The 13,638-nt window shown below is 41.5% G+C and overlaps 1 protein-coding gene and 1 long non-coding RNA gene across 3 annotated transcripts; one reads left to right on the forward strand and one right to left on the reverse strand.

Annotated features, from left to right (window-relative positions):
• The first annotated feature begins 4,328 nt into the window (after positions 1 to 4,328).
• Positions 4,329 to 6,134, forward strand: LOC130429583 (uncharacterized). Its single transcript, XR_008907641.1, has 2 exons — positions 4,329 to 4,795; positions 5,465 to 6,134. It is a non-coding gene; the product is annotated as an uncharacterized LOC130429583 (long non-coding RNA).
• Positions 6,135 to 6,852: 718 nt separating this feature from the next.
• On the reverse strand, positions 6,853 to 13,296 carry LOC130429582 (vitellogenin-like). Of its 2 annotated transcripts, none has more exons than XM_056758230.1 (28): positions 13,242 to 13,296; positions 13,128 to 13,148; positions 12,860 to 13,011; positions 12,493 to 12,744; positions 12,255 to 12,416; positions 12,027 to 12,175; positions 11,794 to 11,944; positions 11,547 to 11,704; positions 11,292 to 11,457; positions 11,058 to 11,183; positions 10,755 to 10,973; positions 10,465 to 10,682; positions 10,278 to 10,375; positions 10,040 to 10,164; positions 9,856 to 9,957; positions 9,628 to 9,747; positions 9,349 to 9,535; positions 9,168 to 9,270; positions 8,891 to 9,076; positions 8,703 to 8,805; positions 8,412 to 8,616; positions 8,073 to 8,329; positions 7,952 to 7,993; positions 7,785 to 7,862; positions 7,505 to 7,711; positions 7,283 to 7,425; positions 7,057 to 7,195; positions 6,853 to 6,975 (listed from the first exon to the last, which is right to left on the reverse strand). In XM_056758230.1, the coding sequence occupies exons 1-28, from the start codon at positions 13,279 to 13,281 to the stop codon at positions 6,853 to 6,855; spliced, it is 4,032 nt and encodes a 1,343-aa protein (XP_056614208.1). In that variant the 5' UTR covers positions 13,282 to 13,296. The 2 variants fall into 2 exon arrangements, with proteins under 2 accessions (XP_056614208.1, XP_056614207.1); XM_056758229.1 differs by having other exon boundaries at positions 7,505 to 7,705; positions 13,242 to 13,281.
• Positions 13,297 to 13,638: the final 342 nt, after the last annotated feature.

The following is a 13,638-nucleotide window of genomic DNA, read 5'->3' on the forward strand; positions in this document are numbered from 1 at the left end:
CCCAGCCCGACCCCCAGGGGGTGCTTGCTTAGTGATGGATTCAATGCCTGTTCTTAACCAGTGTTTGGGTAAGAAGGAAGGTTGGTGAGATACCTGTTCTTAGCCATATGTTAGGGTAAGAAGAGAGGTAGATAGCACACTAACCCAACATACTGGAGGGTGGAAAGGTGCTTTCGCAGGCATACGCCCCCCCGGATGCCAGTCCTACATCTCACCACGCAGGACAACACAGACAAGGAGCTGGTCAGAGCTTCTGAGCTCTGCGTGCAGTCCAGGTGGAGGTGCAGTGCGCGGACTGGACACAACACGGACGGGGTTGGGTCTTCCTCCCCGATAGGGAGCGCCTGCAAGTTCACCACTTGGCCCCGGAAGAGAGTAGTGGGAACTATTGGGCACGCAACCGGGCCTGGGTCTCAAGATAATGTGAGAGTTTCCAGGACCAAATTCAAGGCAATCCGGGGACACGGAGAATGCTTGGAGGTCCCCCACCCTCTTGAAGGAAGCGAGCGCCATCAGAAGGGCCGTCTTACTCGTCAGGTGAGGAAGATCGGACCCCAGGACCCCTTTAGGGTCAAAAGAGGGTATGGAGCAGAGACGAGGCGGATTCTCCCTCTCGCGACCCTTAGGAACCTGGTGACCAGGTCGTGTTGCCCTAGAAACTTTCCATCAACTGGGTCGTGATGAGTGGCGATAGCAACTACATACACATTCAGTGTGGCGTATAACCACCTAGTAGATGGGGCCCTATATGGGTGATGGTCTCCGCCATATAGGGGGAGAAGCCAACTCAGGATCTTCTCGTCCCGTCTAGAGACCAGACATGGTGTTCCAGAGGTCTGATCTGGGGTGCCAGAACGTGCACTTCCCCTGAGAGAGTCAGCTCTGAAAGCCAAGTGCGGTTGGGCCAGTGTGGCACAACCAATAACACCTGGTACTCCTCTTCCCTGACCTTGCGCAGTGTCTGCGCAAGGAGGCTCATTGGGGTGGAAGGCGTTCTTCCGCCCGTCCCGCGTTCAGCTGTGCGCAAGGGTATCCATGCCGAGGGGGCCTCGGACAGAGAGTACCAAAGTAGGCAATATTGGTGTTGCGGGAGGCGAACAGGTTTACCAGGGCCTACCCGAACAGCATCCAAAGGAGTCTCTCTGAGGAGAGAGCGGGTCGGCTGTCTGGTTCAGTTTGCCCGGGATGTGTGTAGCCCGCAGGGAACGGGTCACCTGTTGACTCCACCGGAGGAGGCGTTGAGCAAGTCGTGTTAGCTGCCGTGAGCGTACGCCACCCTGATGATTTGATGTAGTGCTGTCCTCGGACCAGCACGTGCTTGTCTTGCACGAGAGGCCGCAGCCTGCTCAGTGCAAGTAGCACAGCCCACAACTCTTGGCAATTGATATGCCAGCGCAGGCGTGGGTTCGTCCATCAGGGGGTTATGGTGCGTCGGCAGCAGGGCGTCATCACCATGCGCCTGCTGCCGGTGTGCCACGCACTCCTCGGAACTCGACTCTGAAGACAGTGTTGAAGCGGTCTCATTTGCATCAACCCGAGGGGTATTACCCCTGCGAGGACGCCATGTGTCCCAGGAGCCTCTGAATTGTTTCAGGGGGACCGCTGTTTGCCTGAAGTGTTCCAGGCAGTTTAACACCGACTGGGCGCGTACTGCGGACAGTCGCGCCACCATGGTGACAGAGTTGAGTTTCATACCGAGAAAGAGGTTGCTCTGCACTGGGGAGAGCTTGCCCTTCTCTCGGTTGACCTGTAGTCCAAATCGATCTAGGTGCCGGAGCACAAGGTCCCTTTGTGTACATAACAGATCAGTAAAATAAAAGCCAGTCCTTGAGATAGTTTAGTACCCACACACCTTCCTCCCCTCAGGGAGATAGGGCGGCTTCCACGATCTTCGTGAAGATCGTGAGGACAGGGACAGACCGAAAGGTAGAACAGGTCGATTGCCACGAAACTAATCCTGACACCTGATGGATGTCAGGATGCGCATTTGCGTGAGCATCCTGAACGGCAGCTTGTGAAGGTGCTTTGTTCAGGATTACGCAGCCCTATGCGGCGTATTTAAATAGTTGTTTAAAGATACAAAGTTAGCTAGCATACCCAATGCGTTCAAAAGTTAACGCTACATGAAAAAAAGATCTTGTTCCCCACACTATGATTGGCAGACCAATGAGGTGTAACAGCATACTATTTAAGCACACTTATTTGGACAGGCGTAGTGATTTCTAGTTGACCCCGAGGTCTATCCCTGGCATTCCCTTTTTGTTCCTGTTGGTGTTCAGTTTGAGTAGAGTGGTACTGGTGGCATCGGCATTGAGGCAAGTTTATGGTAGAGCTCGCTTGCAGTAATGGCATCAAAAGCGGGTGTGTGAGAACTGGTTAGTACATTAAGCTACAGCGTTTGTTGGAGCAACCATATAGTTTTGGGTGTAGTCATTTACTCTAATTGGAAAACTAAATACTACTCTAGCTCTTATGCTGAAGACTCTGCATCTGAAGCCGCTGCTGTTTTGCCTGAGGACAGCTTTACTTCCTCTCCTATGAACCTTTGCATGTAATGCTTACATTTTGTTGATTCGTCGTGGAGGCTGATAGCTTCAGACATCGTGCCTCTGCACAACTGTTTTCTTTGTTTGTTTTGATTATATTTGAGTTGATTCATTTACGTTATTTGAGTTTATTCATTCTGTTACTTGGTTATTTTTTTATTTTATTTTATTCCTTTCTCCAGGAGCCAGTGACGGGCAGGGAAGGCTAGTTCCTTTCTTTATATTTTGTATTTTGTATTGTTACTCACGTTTTACTGCGCATTAGTCCATTGCCTTCAATTGGCGTAACTTACCTGTGTGTCTTTATTGGGAGGATTTCCCTGGCGCCAAATTCCCTGAATCAAACTGTTGTATATGTATGTGAATGCCACACCCAGTTTCTGATTTGGTCATAAGATATTTTCAGACACATACCCAAATCATAATCCACACCAACAAAAGGCAGTCATTTTTAATCTTAAGTGTTATGAAGTTAAACGCGATAATTTTTGATCATTGTTTCTGTTCAGTCCACTTGTTTAATTGTGTTTAACTACAGCTGTCGTCAGTGTTTTTGTTTGGCAATTGCAGCAGGAATCTGTTGAAATAACAAGTTGGAGGCTGTATTCTGTCGACAAGATGATATTCTAAACTCCTTATGTAGCTGAATCTGTGCTGGTTGTATAAGCCGCCACCAGTTTTCCCTTTGTATTGCCTGCAGCTAATGCCGTGACGTAAACTCGACGTTGGCCATGTAGGGGCAGTGATGGAAAGTAACGAATTACAAATACTCAAATTACTGTTATGGATTCGTTTTTTTTCAGGAATTGTGCTGTTTAAATTAGTTAAAAAACTGTGAACTTTTACTTGAGTAAATTATTAGTGCTGTATCTGTATTTTACTGCGCTATTTTTCCTCAAGTTGTTGTCGCTACTTTATATGTTTAATGTTCATGTGTTAAAGTGATAGTTCGGCCAAAAACTCAAATTTGCCATTTATTTACTCACCCTCAGGCCATCCGAGATGTTGGTGACATTTTTTTCTTGAGTAAAACCATAAAGAAGATTGCTTGGTAAATCCACAGTCATCTCTGCTTCATATCATGGGAGTCTATGGGGTCCTCCTGTCTAAGAGTTCCTTAAGCACATTATTCCAGAAAGCGGCTCCTGGTAGTGATGGGAAGTTCGGCTCTTTTGACTCCTGAAAGGCTCTTAATTTAGGATTTTTTGTAGGCCTTTATTTTATCATAACTTTGCAAAAATTAATGGTTTGTGTGTTGAAAACCCTTTCATGTGCAGTGTTTTTATGCAGTTATTTTGTTACAAAACCATTCTTTTGTTTAATATTTTAATCAAACATTTTATTGTACAAATTAACAACAAAACAGCAAATAAATTCACAGAACAGAACTAGAACCAAACTCAAGCAAACAGTATTAATGTCCTCAGTGAAGATTGGCATTCAAAAAAATCAGATGCCTCAGCTTTGATGGACTGATCCTATTTCTTCTTTCTGAGATTATCTGCCCTGTTTTTGAGAAGATTCGCTATTCGCTATCGCTACCGCTATCTGACAGACAGTGTCGTTATTAACGTTGTTACGACTCGTTAACTTGCAGTGGAGTGCCGCTTCACTTCACCCCCCTCTCTGTTTTTACATAATGGTATGATCCCATATCCTCACATCTGATTGGCCGCGATGCGATTGCTGACCAATCAAAACAAAGTTCTGCCTTGAGGTAAGCCGCGAAAGGAAAAAAACTGGGAGCCGGCTCTCACTCGATGCGAGCCGGCTCTTCTGATTCACTACAAAGCATCGGCTCTCAGAGCCGCATCTTTTGCGCGTGACACATCACTAGCTCCTGGCGATATGTTGACGTTTCGTGAAGCGAGTCGTTAGATTTTTCATTGAAATTGAACGTAATTTCTAATAGTTTTAGCAACAATGTGCAGCCTCTGCACACAATCGCAAGCTTTTTATTGTAGTGTTTGGTGGCGGAAGGCATACCGGCGTCTGGTACGTTTAGCGCCACCTGCAGAATGTAAGTGTTGAGGCTGTAAAGTATGGCTAATATTATTAAAATGACGTTCAAATTGATGAATATATCGAGCGAGTAACTTCACGAAACGTCAACATGGAAACAGTATTCCTTACGTCACTACCTAACAACCGAATAGTTCCTGTTAACTATCATTATCAGAAGAAAGGTACAAGAAGAGGTCGCTTGACTGACCTTGCTCGGTTAACCCCGCGTCAGAAAGAGTACTGAGGTAGGACTGATTATTTTACGGTAACTTCTAAAGTAATTGAAAATAACACACAAGTAGTGTCATTATTACTGTTAATGTCGTCATTTTAGGAAAATTCAGGATGTTTTTTATTATAAGGTTAACTTTAAAACGGATTAACATCTGTTGTACCTTAGTTTTACAACAAATATTATGGTTAAACTATGGTTGGTATAGTTATTGACTGCCTGTTTTTTATGTAGAGTTTATTTAACATATTTCAATACATCATGTCAAAATTTTAGACAATTAAGTATTAAAGAAAGAATTCTTAACCTTCAAAAGAAGTAGGTGCAACCAAAAGTTAAACATGTTGACAATTAGCAGACAGGCTGTCAATACCACATAAACCTCACTTGTCTCACCAATGACTTATATTTAAACAGGTGTTCGGTCTAAAACGACGACATGGGTATATCCGGAGTTGAACATTTTCAATTACAAAGCTGCAAAAGCATGAGATATATGTTATATTATACAGATCTAGACTCTGGAGAAAATGTCAATTGGTCAAAAATTAAATGTAATGTAAATGTAGTGTCACGACCCAGGTTGGGTTGGGTCTCCACCCTACCGCATCTTGCTCATCGAGGACGGCTGCCCGGTGGCATCTGCCTGCTGTGTCTTACCTCTTCTGGTATTGTCCTCCAGCTCCCGTTGGCGTCCCAGAGGACAACTGCCCAGTTTCCACAAGAACATCCGCCACGAGTTAAAGGCGTCTTCCTCGCCGAACTTGCTGGTATCTGGGGTTCTATATTCTCGCCGCCGTGGACGGGGGCATTCACCAGTTGGACTCTAGCTGTATCATTGACCGTACTCTTCAAATAATGCATTCTTACCCCACACTTGGGTCTATCTCGTGTTCTGTCATGACATGTAGTCTCCCAGTTTCTACAGTATGCCACTGCCATCATCATCATCTTGTTTATTCGACATGTACACTAATTTTAGTTCAGGGGTTTATATTCCATGATATCAAAATATGTGTTGTACCTGTCGGACTCTGTGCATTACATAGGTAGGAAATCATGTTTCATGTAGTCAAATTTTTTTAATGAATATAAAAAACTCTGATGCTTATTCTGACAATTTACAGAAGCATATTTTTCAAACTTGTTATAAACAAATATTGATAACGTTTTACAATATCCTTTACAATAGTTCTCAGTAGGCCTTTATATGTCATAAACTATATAAAAGCATGATCAAAATTAAATAATCACTATAACATCACAATTTCTCCATATTGCCATGTTTGATTTGACTGGATAATGTGATATTTAAAAAAAAAAATGTCATGCCTGTGTTGCTACGGAATGCACATGCAAGTACACTACAGTCATTTGGATTACTTTTAGGATCACAGAGATGCTCTATTTTTCTGCAAATCTTTATTCGTGTTCATCTAAGTATAGAAAATCATCAACATCTGGAATGGGATGAAGGTGAGAATTAATGAGAGATTTTTTGGGGGTTTACATTATTGCTATTATTGTATAAGGTAAGGATAAAATGCTATTTAAAGCACTAAGAAGCATTGTAAACCAGTGGCCTTTAACCACTGCCTAATGATAAATCTCGCAAGTTTGAGACTGGGAGATTTACAGTTGGTCTGATACTCTAAGCAAGGACCACTTCCTAATGTATGAATATAATAAAAAATACCTGGATATTCTCAAGTAAATTAAAATCATTCTAATATATATTTCATCTTGAATTGAGGTTTCATCGATTGAAGGGTAATCTATGTAAAATGGGTTAGTGTAAAAGTTTTAAAGAGTTTAAGAATGAACACAGAAACCTTTGCTACACCATTGCGCCCTTCCGTTGGACTGATATTAATGTTCCACCCACCTCATAATTTAAATTGTCAAATAATAGCAATTCACACATCACTTAAATGCAGAACATTTATTAGTTGTACATTAGATAGATTCCAATACATGTAACATGTTTCATTAAATGGTCAACAACAACATCAAAAACTTCATAAACACTGATCCAGTCTTCAGAAGTAAATTCTGAATCACACTTTTTTGTTACTCCTTCAGATGGTTCTTAAACCAGGTCAGAATATCTTCATCAATGCGATAAGAAAGAGTTCCATCCGGATTGATGGGGACAGCGTAGGGAAGATGAATGGCCATTCTTGACAGTGTCATCTAGAGCAGCAGAATCAAAATAAGTTAGTTGTTTTTGTGTCATATCTTAAATAATTGAAGGACAAACTATCAGCTTCTCACCTGTGGAATCCTAGCAATGACATTCAGAGTCCTTTGAGTTGGCAAGGCTGCAGTCAGTTCAATCTCTTTTTCACAGTTCATGACTCTTTCAAGGTTGAATCCCGCCTTGAGAGCTGCCATAGGGATATGCTTAGACAGCCTAATTGAGAAGTGGTACGAAGAGAAAAGATAATAAGTGCATTTCCTTTTTAAAATAGCTCAAGAATTTGAAGTATATTAAAATTACTTTTTAGCATAAGTGGTGACAATGATTGGAATCCTTTCCCATTCCACCTCCAGACGGGCAGCAGGGAATTCTCCAAGAACACCAGCTTCGGCTTTGGCAATGACTGCATATTGTTGACACTCTGGACCCCAAGCAACCTTGGCCTGAAAAAAACATTTGTGCTTTGTTGAAGTAATTCAATAATTGATCATATTTATAGAATCACAAGAGTTCCAGCCTTACAGTGACTTTGTGCTTGCTCAGCAGGACACCATCAGCACAGATCTTCATGTTGTCATTTTCAGCAATTGAGGAAACAATAAGCTGCACTCTTGCTGTTGACTTGTCAAAGTAAGCACCAAGTTGGTAGCCCAACAGTTTGTGGTCAACTCTTACAGCACGGACAATAATAGCAAAAACAGGTGGAGCAGCATTTCCAAGGAACTTAGCCTGAAATCATAAATTGGACATTTTAGGGGAACATATTCATTTACAGATATTTTTATGAACATCACAGACTCACTTGTTTCTGAATGGCCTCAAAACTAGATGCTGAGCTTCCACTGCTTACTGCCTTTGAGGCTCTATGGGGTGCCATGTACTGTAAGCCAAATTATATTTTACACGTGAAATAACAGAATCAAAGAAACAAAGTAACAATATTCTTCACAATGGTAAATATTTAGTTACCCGATCTTTATGGAATTTCCTGAATGGTTCAGTGATGGTGGCCTAAACATACATATATACGAATGAATACAAATGTTTTATATATGATATCTAATGAACAGGAAACATATCATGTTCTTACTTCAGTTAAGCGAGAGCTGGACATTGAAGAGCTTGAACTGCTGGAACTGATGATGCGGCTGCTTCTGCTGCTGCTACTTTTAGAAGAAACAGGAGCATTTTTGGCTTCAGTGTCCAGGATTTCCCTCAGTTTCATCAGGATGGTCTTTCCCTCTGGAGTTTCCTCATCAACAAGGTTGATTTGCTTAAGGAGTCTCTCAGCAGCTCTAGGACCAACTTGAACCTCAAGCTCCAGTCTTTCAACTGCAGGACCATCACCTGCAGGTGAGAGACAAACCATTAATGACAATTTTCTATAATAAATAAAAAGCTTGCAGGAATGCAGTTTTTTTAACAATACCTCTGGACACTGCAGCACGCACTGAGTGCTTTCCTAATATATAGAAGAGAGTAGCATTCTTGATAAAAGCAGCATTGTGTGAGTGCACCTCAACGCATCCCTTGATTTCAATATATGGGACGACAAGACATAGGGTCTTGTGCAGTGGAGCAGGAGCTCTCAGAGGAACCTCAGCTGACATATCATACCCAGTAACCTCAGAAGACTGAAAGAAAATAAAGCTTCGAGTTAATAAATACTCAAAAGTTTTCTTTGCATATCTAAGTCCAGAGAAACCTTAGATCAGCTTACAATAGGTGTGTGGTAGTTTTGAACAGACAACTCTGGTACCAAGGGAACAATCCTCTCAGCAGTCGGGTTTTCAATATTTCTGACCACAGCAAAAGTTTCAAAGCTGTCGAAAAAAGATGGGAAACTTCTAGCTACCAGAGGAAATTTCATTCAACATGTTTGCCACATCAGTATAACAGTTTGTTTACCTCATGTCAGCAATATGTTCAGGAACCTCAACAGGCAGGGCCTCCACCTTGTAGTTGCCCTTGAGAATGTCAGCTCTAGCAGCTATTTTTCCAGGGAGGATTGTACGGATCTTTCCTTTGGCCATCACAGCAGCTTGGATAAAGGCAGTGTTTATTCCCATCACAGCAAACGTCTGCAGTGCAACACTGAAAGAAGAAGGGAGGTAGTGTTTGAAAATGGTATATATTTTCATATTATACTCTATTCATCTTCATGTATGTAGCTATTACTGTGTACCTTGGTCTTGCTTCAGCTACCAGTTGAACATCAGTCCTTTTCAGCTGCTCAAGAGTGAAGGTCTCCAGCTGCTCCGGAAGAGGAGGTGTAATAGTGGCCTTCACTGGAGGAATAAACAGCACAACATGAAAATGTTGTCTCATAAACCAGCAAAGAACATGAAATAAAGCAAAATATTCACCATTGACAGTTGCAGCAGCAACAGCCGCAGTGTAAAAACTGATCTCCATGGGGACACCAGCTGCTGTTGGAAAGATACGACGCACTTCGGCTGCTAGCAGAGGTTTGGCATACTGCATGGCAATTCCTTCCTGCAATGCTTTAAGGGCTTCCTTCAAAAGTTCACGTGGTCTGGATCCAGTGGCAAGCTAGGGGAGAGTATTTATGAGAAATTTTACATTTTGGTTGTAATCTGTAACCTACAGTAATGAAAGAGGGGTCATAAAGTACATCACAATACCGGTATTGCTTGTTCTATGACAGTCTTGTCAATGTTGACAAAAGCCACTTCTTGTCCAAATAACTTGACGTAGGCTGAAGCCAATGGATGATTAGTTGGCAGAGCTTTCCAGTTAGTGAGCTTGAGAAGTTGAAATGAAAGCATGATGTAAATGTAAAATTGTAAAAAATGCATTTTGCCTATAAGTACAAATTGTACAAACAGTTAAATAGACATTAGACAACTTACTGCTCTCAGAGTGCGCTTTACTTTTGTCATACGGTCAACACTTTCATCAGCAGCAGGAGATTGCAGAAGAGCCTCTTGGATTCCTTCCGTTCGTACACCAATCTGTTTAAATTATTCTATTATATCTTAAGAAATTTGATAAGGACATTTTCAAACAAAAAGAAAAAGGTTTTTGGAGCCCCACCTCAAAGACATCAGCAGCAGCTCCAGCCAGGTAGGCACGTGCTTTAGCTACAACAGCTCTGGGCAGGATGGTGGCGGCATCATTGATCATGTAGGCACTACCAGCAGCTCCAATCATTAGAGGAGCTTCACAATGACAGAGAAACCAATTGTATGAATAGTCAATATAAAGATTTTAACAAGTGCTCGTGGCTCCTGTTTATTACTGAATATCATGATTTATAGTGGCTGTGACTTACTATGATATATGTCCAGTGTAAGAGCTCTGCTGAAACGGAAACTAAGTCTGTCCAACTTGGGGCTCAAGAGCTTGATGGCAACACTAGCTGCTCCAGCACTAAAAATGAAAAACCATGATCACATCAAGGCTTGTGTTCAAATGAAGCAACAAAATATTGAATTTGAAAATGTGCTTGTTATTCTTACACAGCTGCCATATCAGGAGCAGTGATTCTGGTCAAGGACTTGATGTGAGAATAGGCAAAGCTTGCCACATGCATGTTTGGCTCAATTCTCAAAGCACCAGCAAGACTGGAAACAAGAGCCACTGAGGGTTTTGTCTCAAACAACACAATACTAGCAACCATCCGCACTTCAGGGTGGAGAGCTCTGTCCAATAAGATCTGCAAAGCCACTGGCTGAACCTGAGGTGAGAAACAAGATAAGTTAACTGCTGTTCGTTTTTTGATAAGGTTTCAACAACATCTGATATTTACCAGTTTGGGCTCTTTTTTGGCAATATTTCTCAGTGCCAAGATGGCATCAACCTGGACTCTAATGGGCAGAGTAGTAGCAGCAGTTCTCAGTCCTGGCAGAAGCTTCATGATTGTTTTAAGACTACCAGGGTGACCGGCATTGCCCAGAACTTTCAGAACCAGTGAGATTTCAGGAATGTCATTCTTGGCAATGGCATTTGAAGCAATGTCATGGATGGGCTGAGGGTTTGAATGCACATAAAATTAGAAAATATAGTAAATGACATATGTTATCAAAATATAAGGATGGATTGATGTGTTTACTCTGAGGAGCTCAACAGGGCAGTTGGGTATTGCAATACAGTGCTTGGCGATCATAGAACCATATCCAAGCATGACCACTTCACGCACTGCTGGGATTGTGGCGATTTTCTCATGCACAGCCAAACTCTGTTTGAAAAGATTTTATATATTAACCTTTAAACATGCTCAGCTCTCGCTATATTTGTTATTTCTCATTTTTTACAATTAATTGTAAAATTGTAAAAATGTACCCACAGCAGTCAACTGGATGGTTTCCAAATCAGCAGTGACCATCTGCAGAGCCATCACAAGAGCCTGGATGAATTCAGGAATTGTAAGTTCATGAACCAGAAACTTCTCCTTAATGAATTTTACAATGACTGGTGTGCCGACAGCGGGAAGAGCTTCCAGAAGCCAGCGCCTAACAAAACAACGTTTTAGTTAAATAATAAAATAAACTGCTCCAGTGAACTATTGTATATTGTAAAATAATGTTTATTGTAAATGTACCTGTAAATAGGTTGGTCCTTAAATTGAGCCCAGATAGCCTCAATGTTCTCCAATGTGGCAACACGGAGGAGCTGGATGAGCTGAACAAACTTCAGAGGAGCGTCATCATGGACCATAGCCATATTGTTAGCAACCAAGTGCTTCAGGACCTCTATGATCTAGAACAATAGATGGCCATTTTTAGTTGATATCTAAAAGTCAGTCATGCAATGTTAAACCTGGATTTTTTTAGTTAAGGGACTTTAACCTGGGCTGGTGCATCACTGATCTTCAGTAATTGAATGGGTGTCTGAAGAATCTCATTTGCAAACTCGTACTGCAGGGATCCACGGTGGAGGTAATCTGCCTTGATGGGAACAACAGGGGTCTTCTCAATCTCAACAAAAGCCAAGGTTTGTCTGGAAAAGATTCCTCAGCCTTAACATCTTACAAGTGAAACTTGTATACAATATTGCAACTTAAAGAGAGAACCAGTCATACTTTGTTTCCATGATGGCAGCACCATGGATGTCATTGAGGGGTGAGAACTGATGAACTTCCTTAACTGTTGCTTCAGTGATCAGAATACCGGTGGCAGCTGGTTTCATGATGTAGTTGTAAGATGCTGTTTCAATCCAACTCTTGACTCTCTGTTGATAGAGAAAACATTTTAACAACATTTTATTTGATCAAGTAATCCATACTTTTTTCTCCAGTCTTTTGCATTACCCGTGTGCATTCAGCACATCTCTCTGTGTATGCCAAACCAATTTCCTTCATGATTCTTTCCTGACAGTGGCTGAGGTCCTTAGACTTGGTGACAATAATATGATTTTCCTTTAGATCTTCATTGATGACATAATGTGTCCTGCACACTCCTTGAGTCCCAGCCTTTAAGGAGAAGCCAAAGAAATTAGTTTGCACTTCTCAAAATGGATAAAAAATTGCAATTTGATCAATTTCTCACCTCTTGCAGTTCATAGACGTTCTGGGTCTTCTTGAGGTTGAGCTGAAGGATGTTGAGGATTCCTCTGTGCAAGTTCATGACAGTAGGGGACACTCCTGCTGGTGCAAATACCTTTCCAACCACCCCATTAGCATATTCAAACTTGATGGGAATCTGAAGCTGAGCGGCCAGTGCTGTGGTTAACTTAGTGGAAGGAACAAAAGGATCCTTGGGCCAGATGCCGCCATACTCAAAGAGCAGAGGATCCACAAGCTGAATGGAAACATTTTCACTTAATGGATGGTACGATAATGTTCTTGCTGTTGTTGTACATTTTTGTTTTGCCTCGAAATAAAACTTAAAAAATCTAGTTCTTAGTCAAATGTACCTTAATCAGGAAGATATTTTCTGTCACTGCGGTGAGAAGAACCTTGCTGCTGACTTTAATTCCTGCTCTGGCCAGACCTTCTTGAGGGAGGCCGCCCAAGAGCTGAGCCTCATACTTGTACACATAGGTCTTGTCAACGGCAAACTCAGGAACTAAAAATAATTGAGCCCATTATTGTGGCTAATTATGTAATTAATAACTACTTTGAACAAGCAAAAAAAATCATTAAAAACGTACCAATAAACTAACAAAAAGTCATTAAACTTACCAAGATTAATCTGTTGACAAGCTGAAATAAAAAAGGACAATATACATGAAAAATCACATTTAATGTTTAAGTAATTTTCTCATTAAATGCTTAAAAATATATAGGTCTACTTACCCACAAGGGCCACTGTCAAGGCAAGCACAACAGCTCTCATGGCTAGTGGTTTGTGAAGAACTACACAAAGATACAGAACTTTTATACTACTTTCTTGCAAACCAAGTGTTATTCTTTAAATTAATTATTAACAGTCAGTCAACTGATTTGTACATAGATATCAATTAGAAGTTAGGTTACCCTGGCCTGTCATGTCATCTTTAAGGCCAATGTCCAGAGTGAAACTCTAATTATTTGTCCTATTTTTATGGGGGAAAATATTTAATGTGGCCAAAGAATGAGTTTGATTTAATATAAAGCTGGCTCCTGAGTGACTTTACAGAACAGATACCACATTTAAAATAAGGATCCATTAATAATCGTGTGTTATTCTCTGAATTAATACTTAATTCAACAT

This window comes from Triplophysa dalaica, chromosome 10 (assembly GCF_015846415.1).
Source record: "Triplophysa dalaica isolate WHDGS20190420 chromosome 10, ASM1584641v1, whole genome shotgun sequence".
In the NCBI taxonomy this organism is placed as follows: domain Eukaryota; kingdom Metazoa; phylum Chordata; class Actinopteri; order Cypriniformes; family Nemacheilidae; genus Triplophysa; species Triplophysa dalaica.

Coding starts and splice junctions, on each gene's coding strand:
- LOC130429582 (XM_056758230.1), bottom strand. CDS start 13,281: ATGAGAGCTGTTGTGCTTGCCTTGACAGTGGCCCTTGTGG. Junction 12,417..12,492: donor ACGTCTATGAACTGCAAGAG/GTGAGAAATTGA, acceptor TTCTCCTTAAAG/GCTGGGACTCAAGGAGTGTG. Junction 12,176..12,254: donor GATGTGCTGAATGCACACGG/GTAATGCAAAAG, acceptor CTCTATCAACAG/AGAGTCAAGAGTTGGATTGA.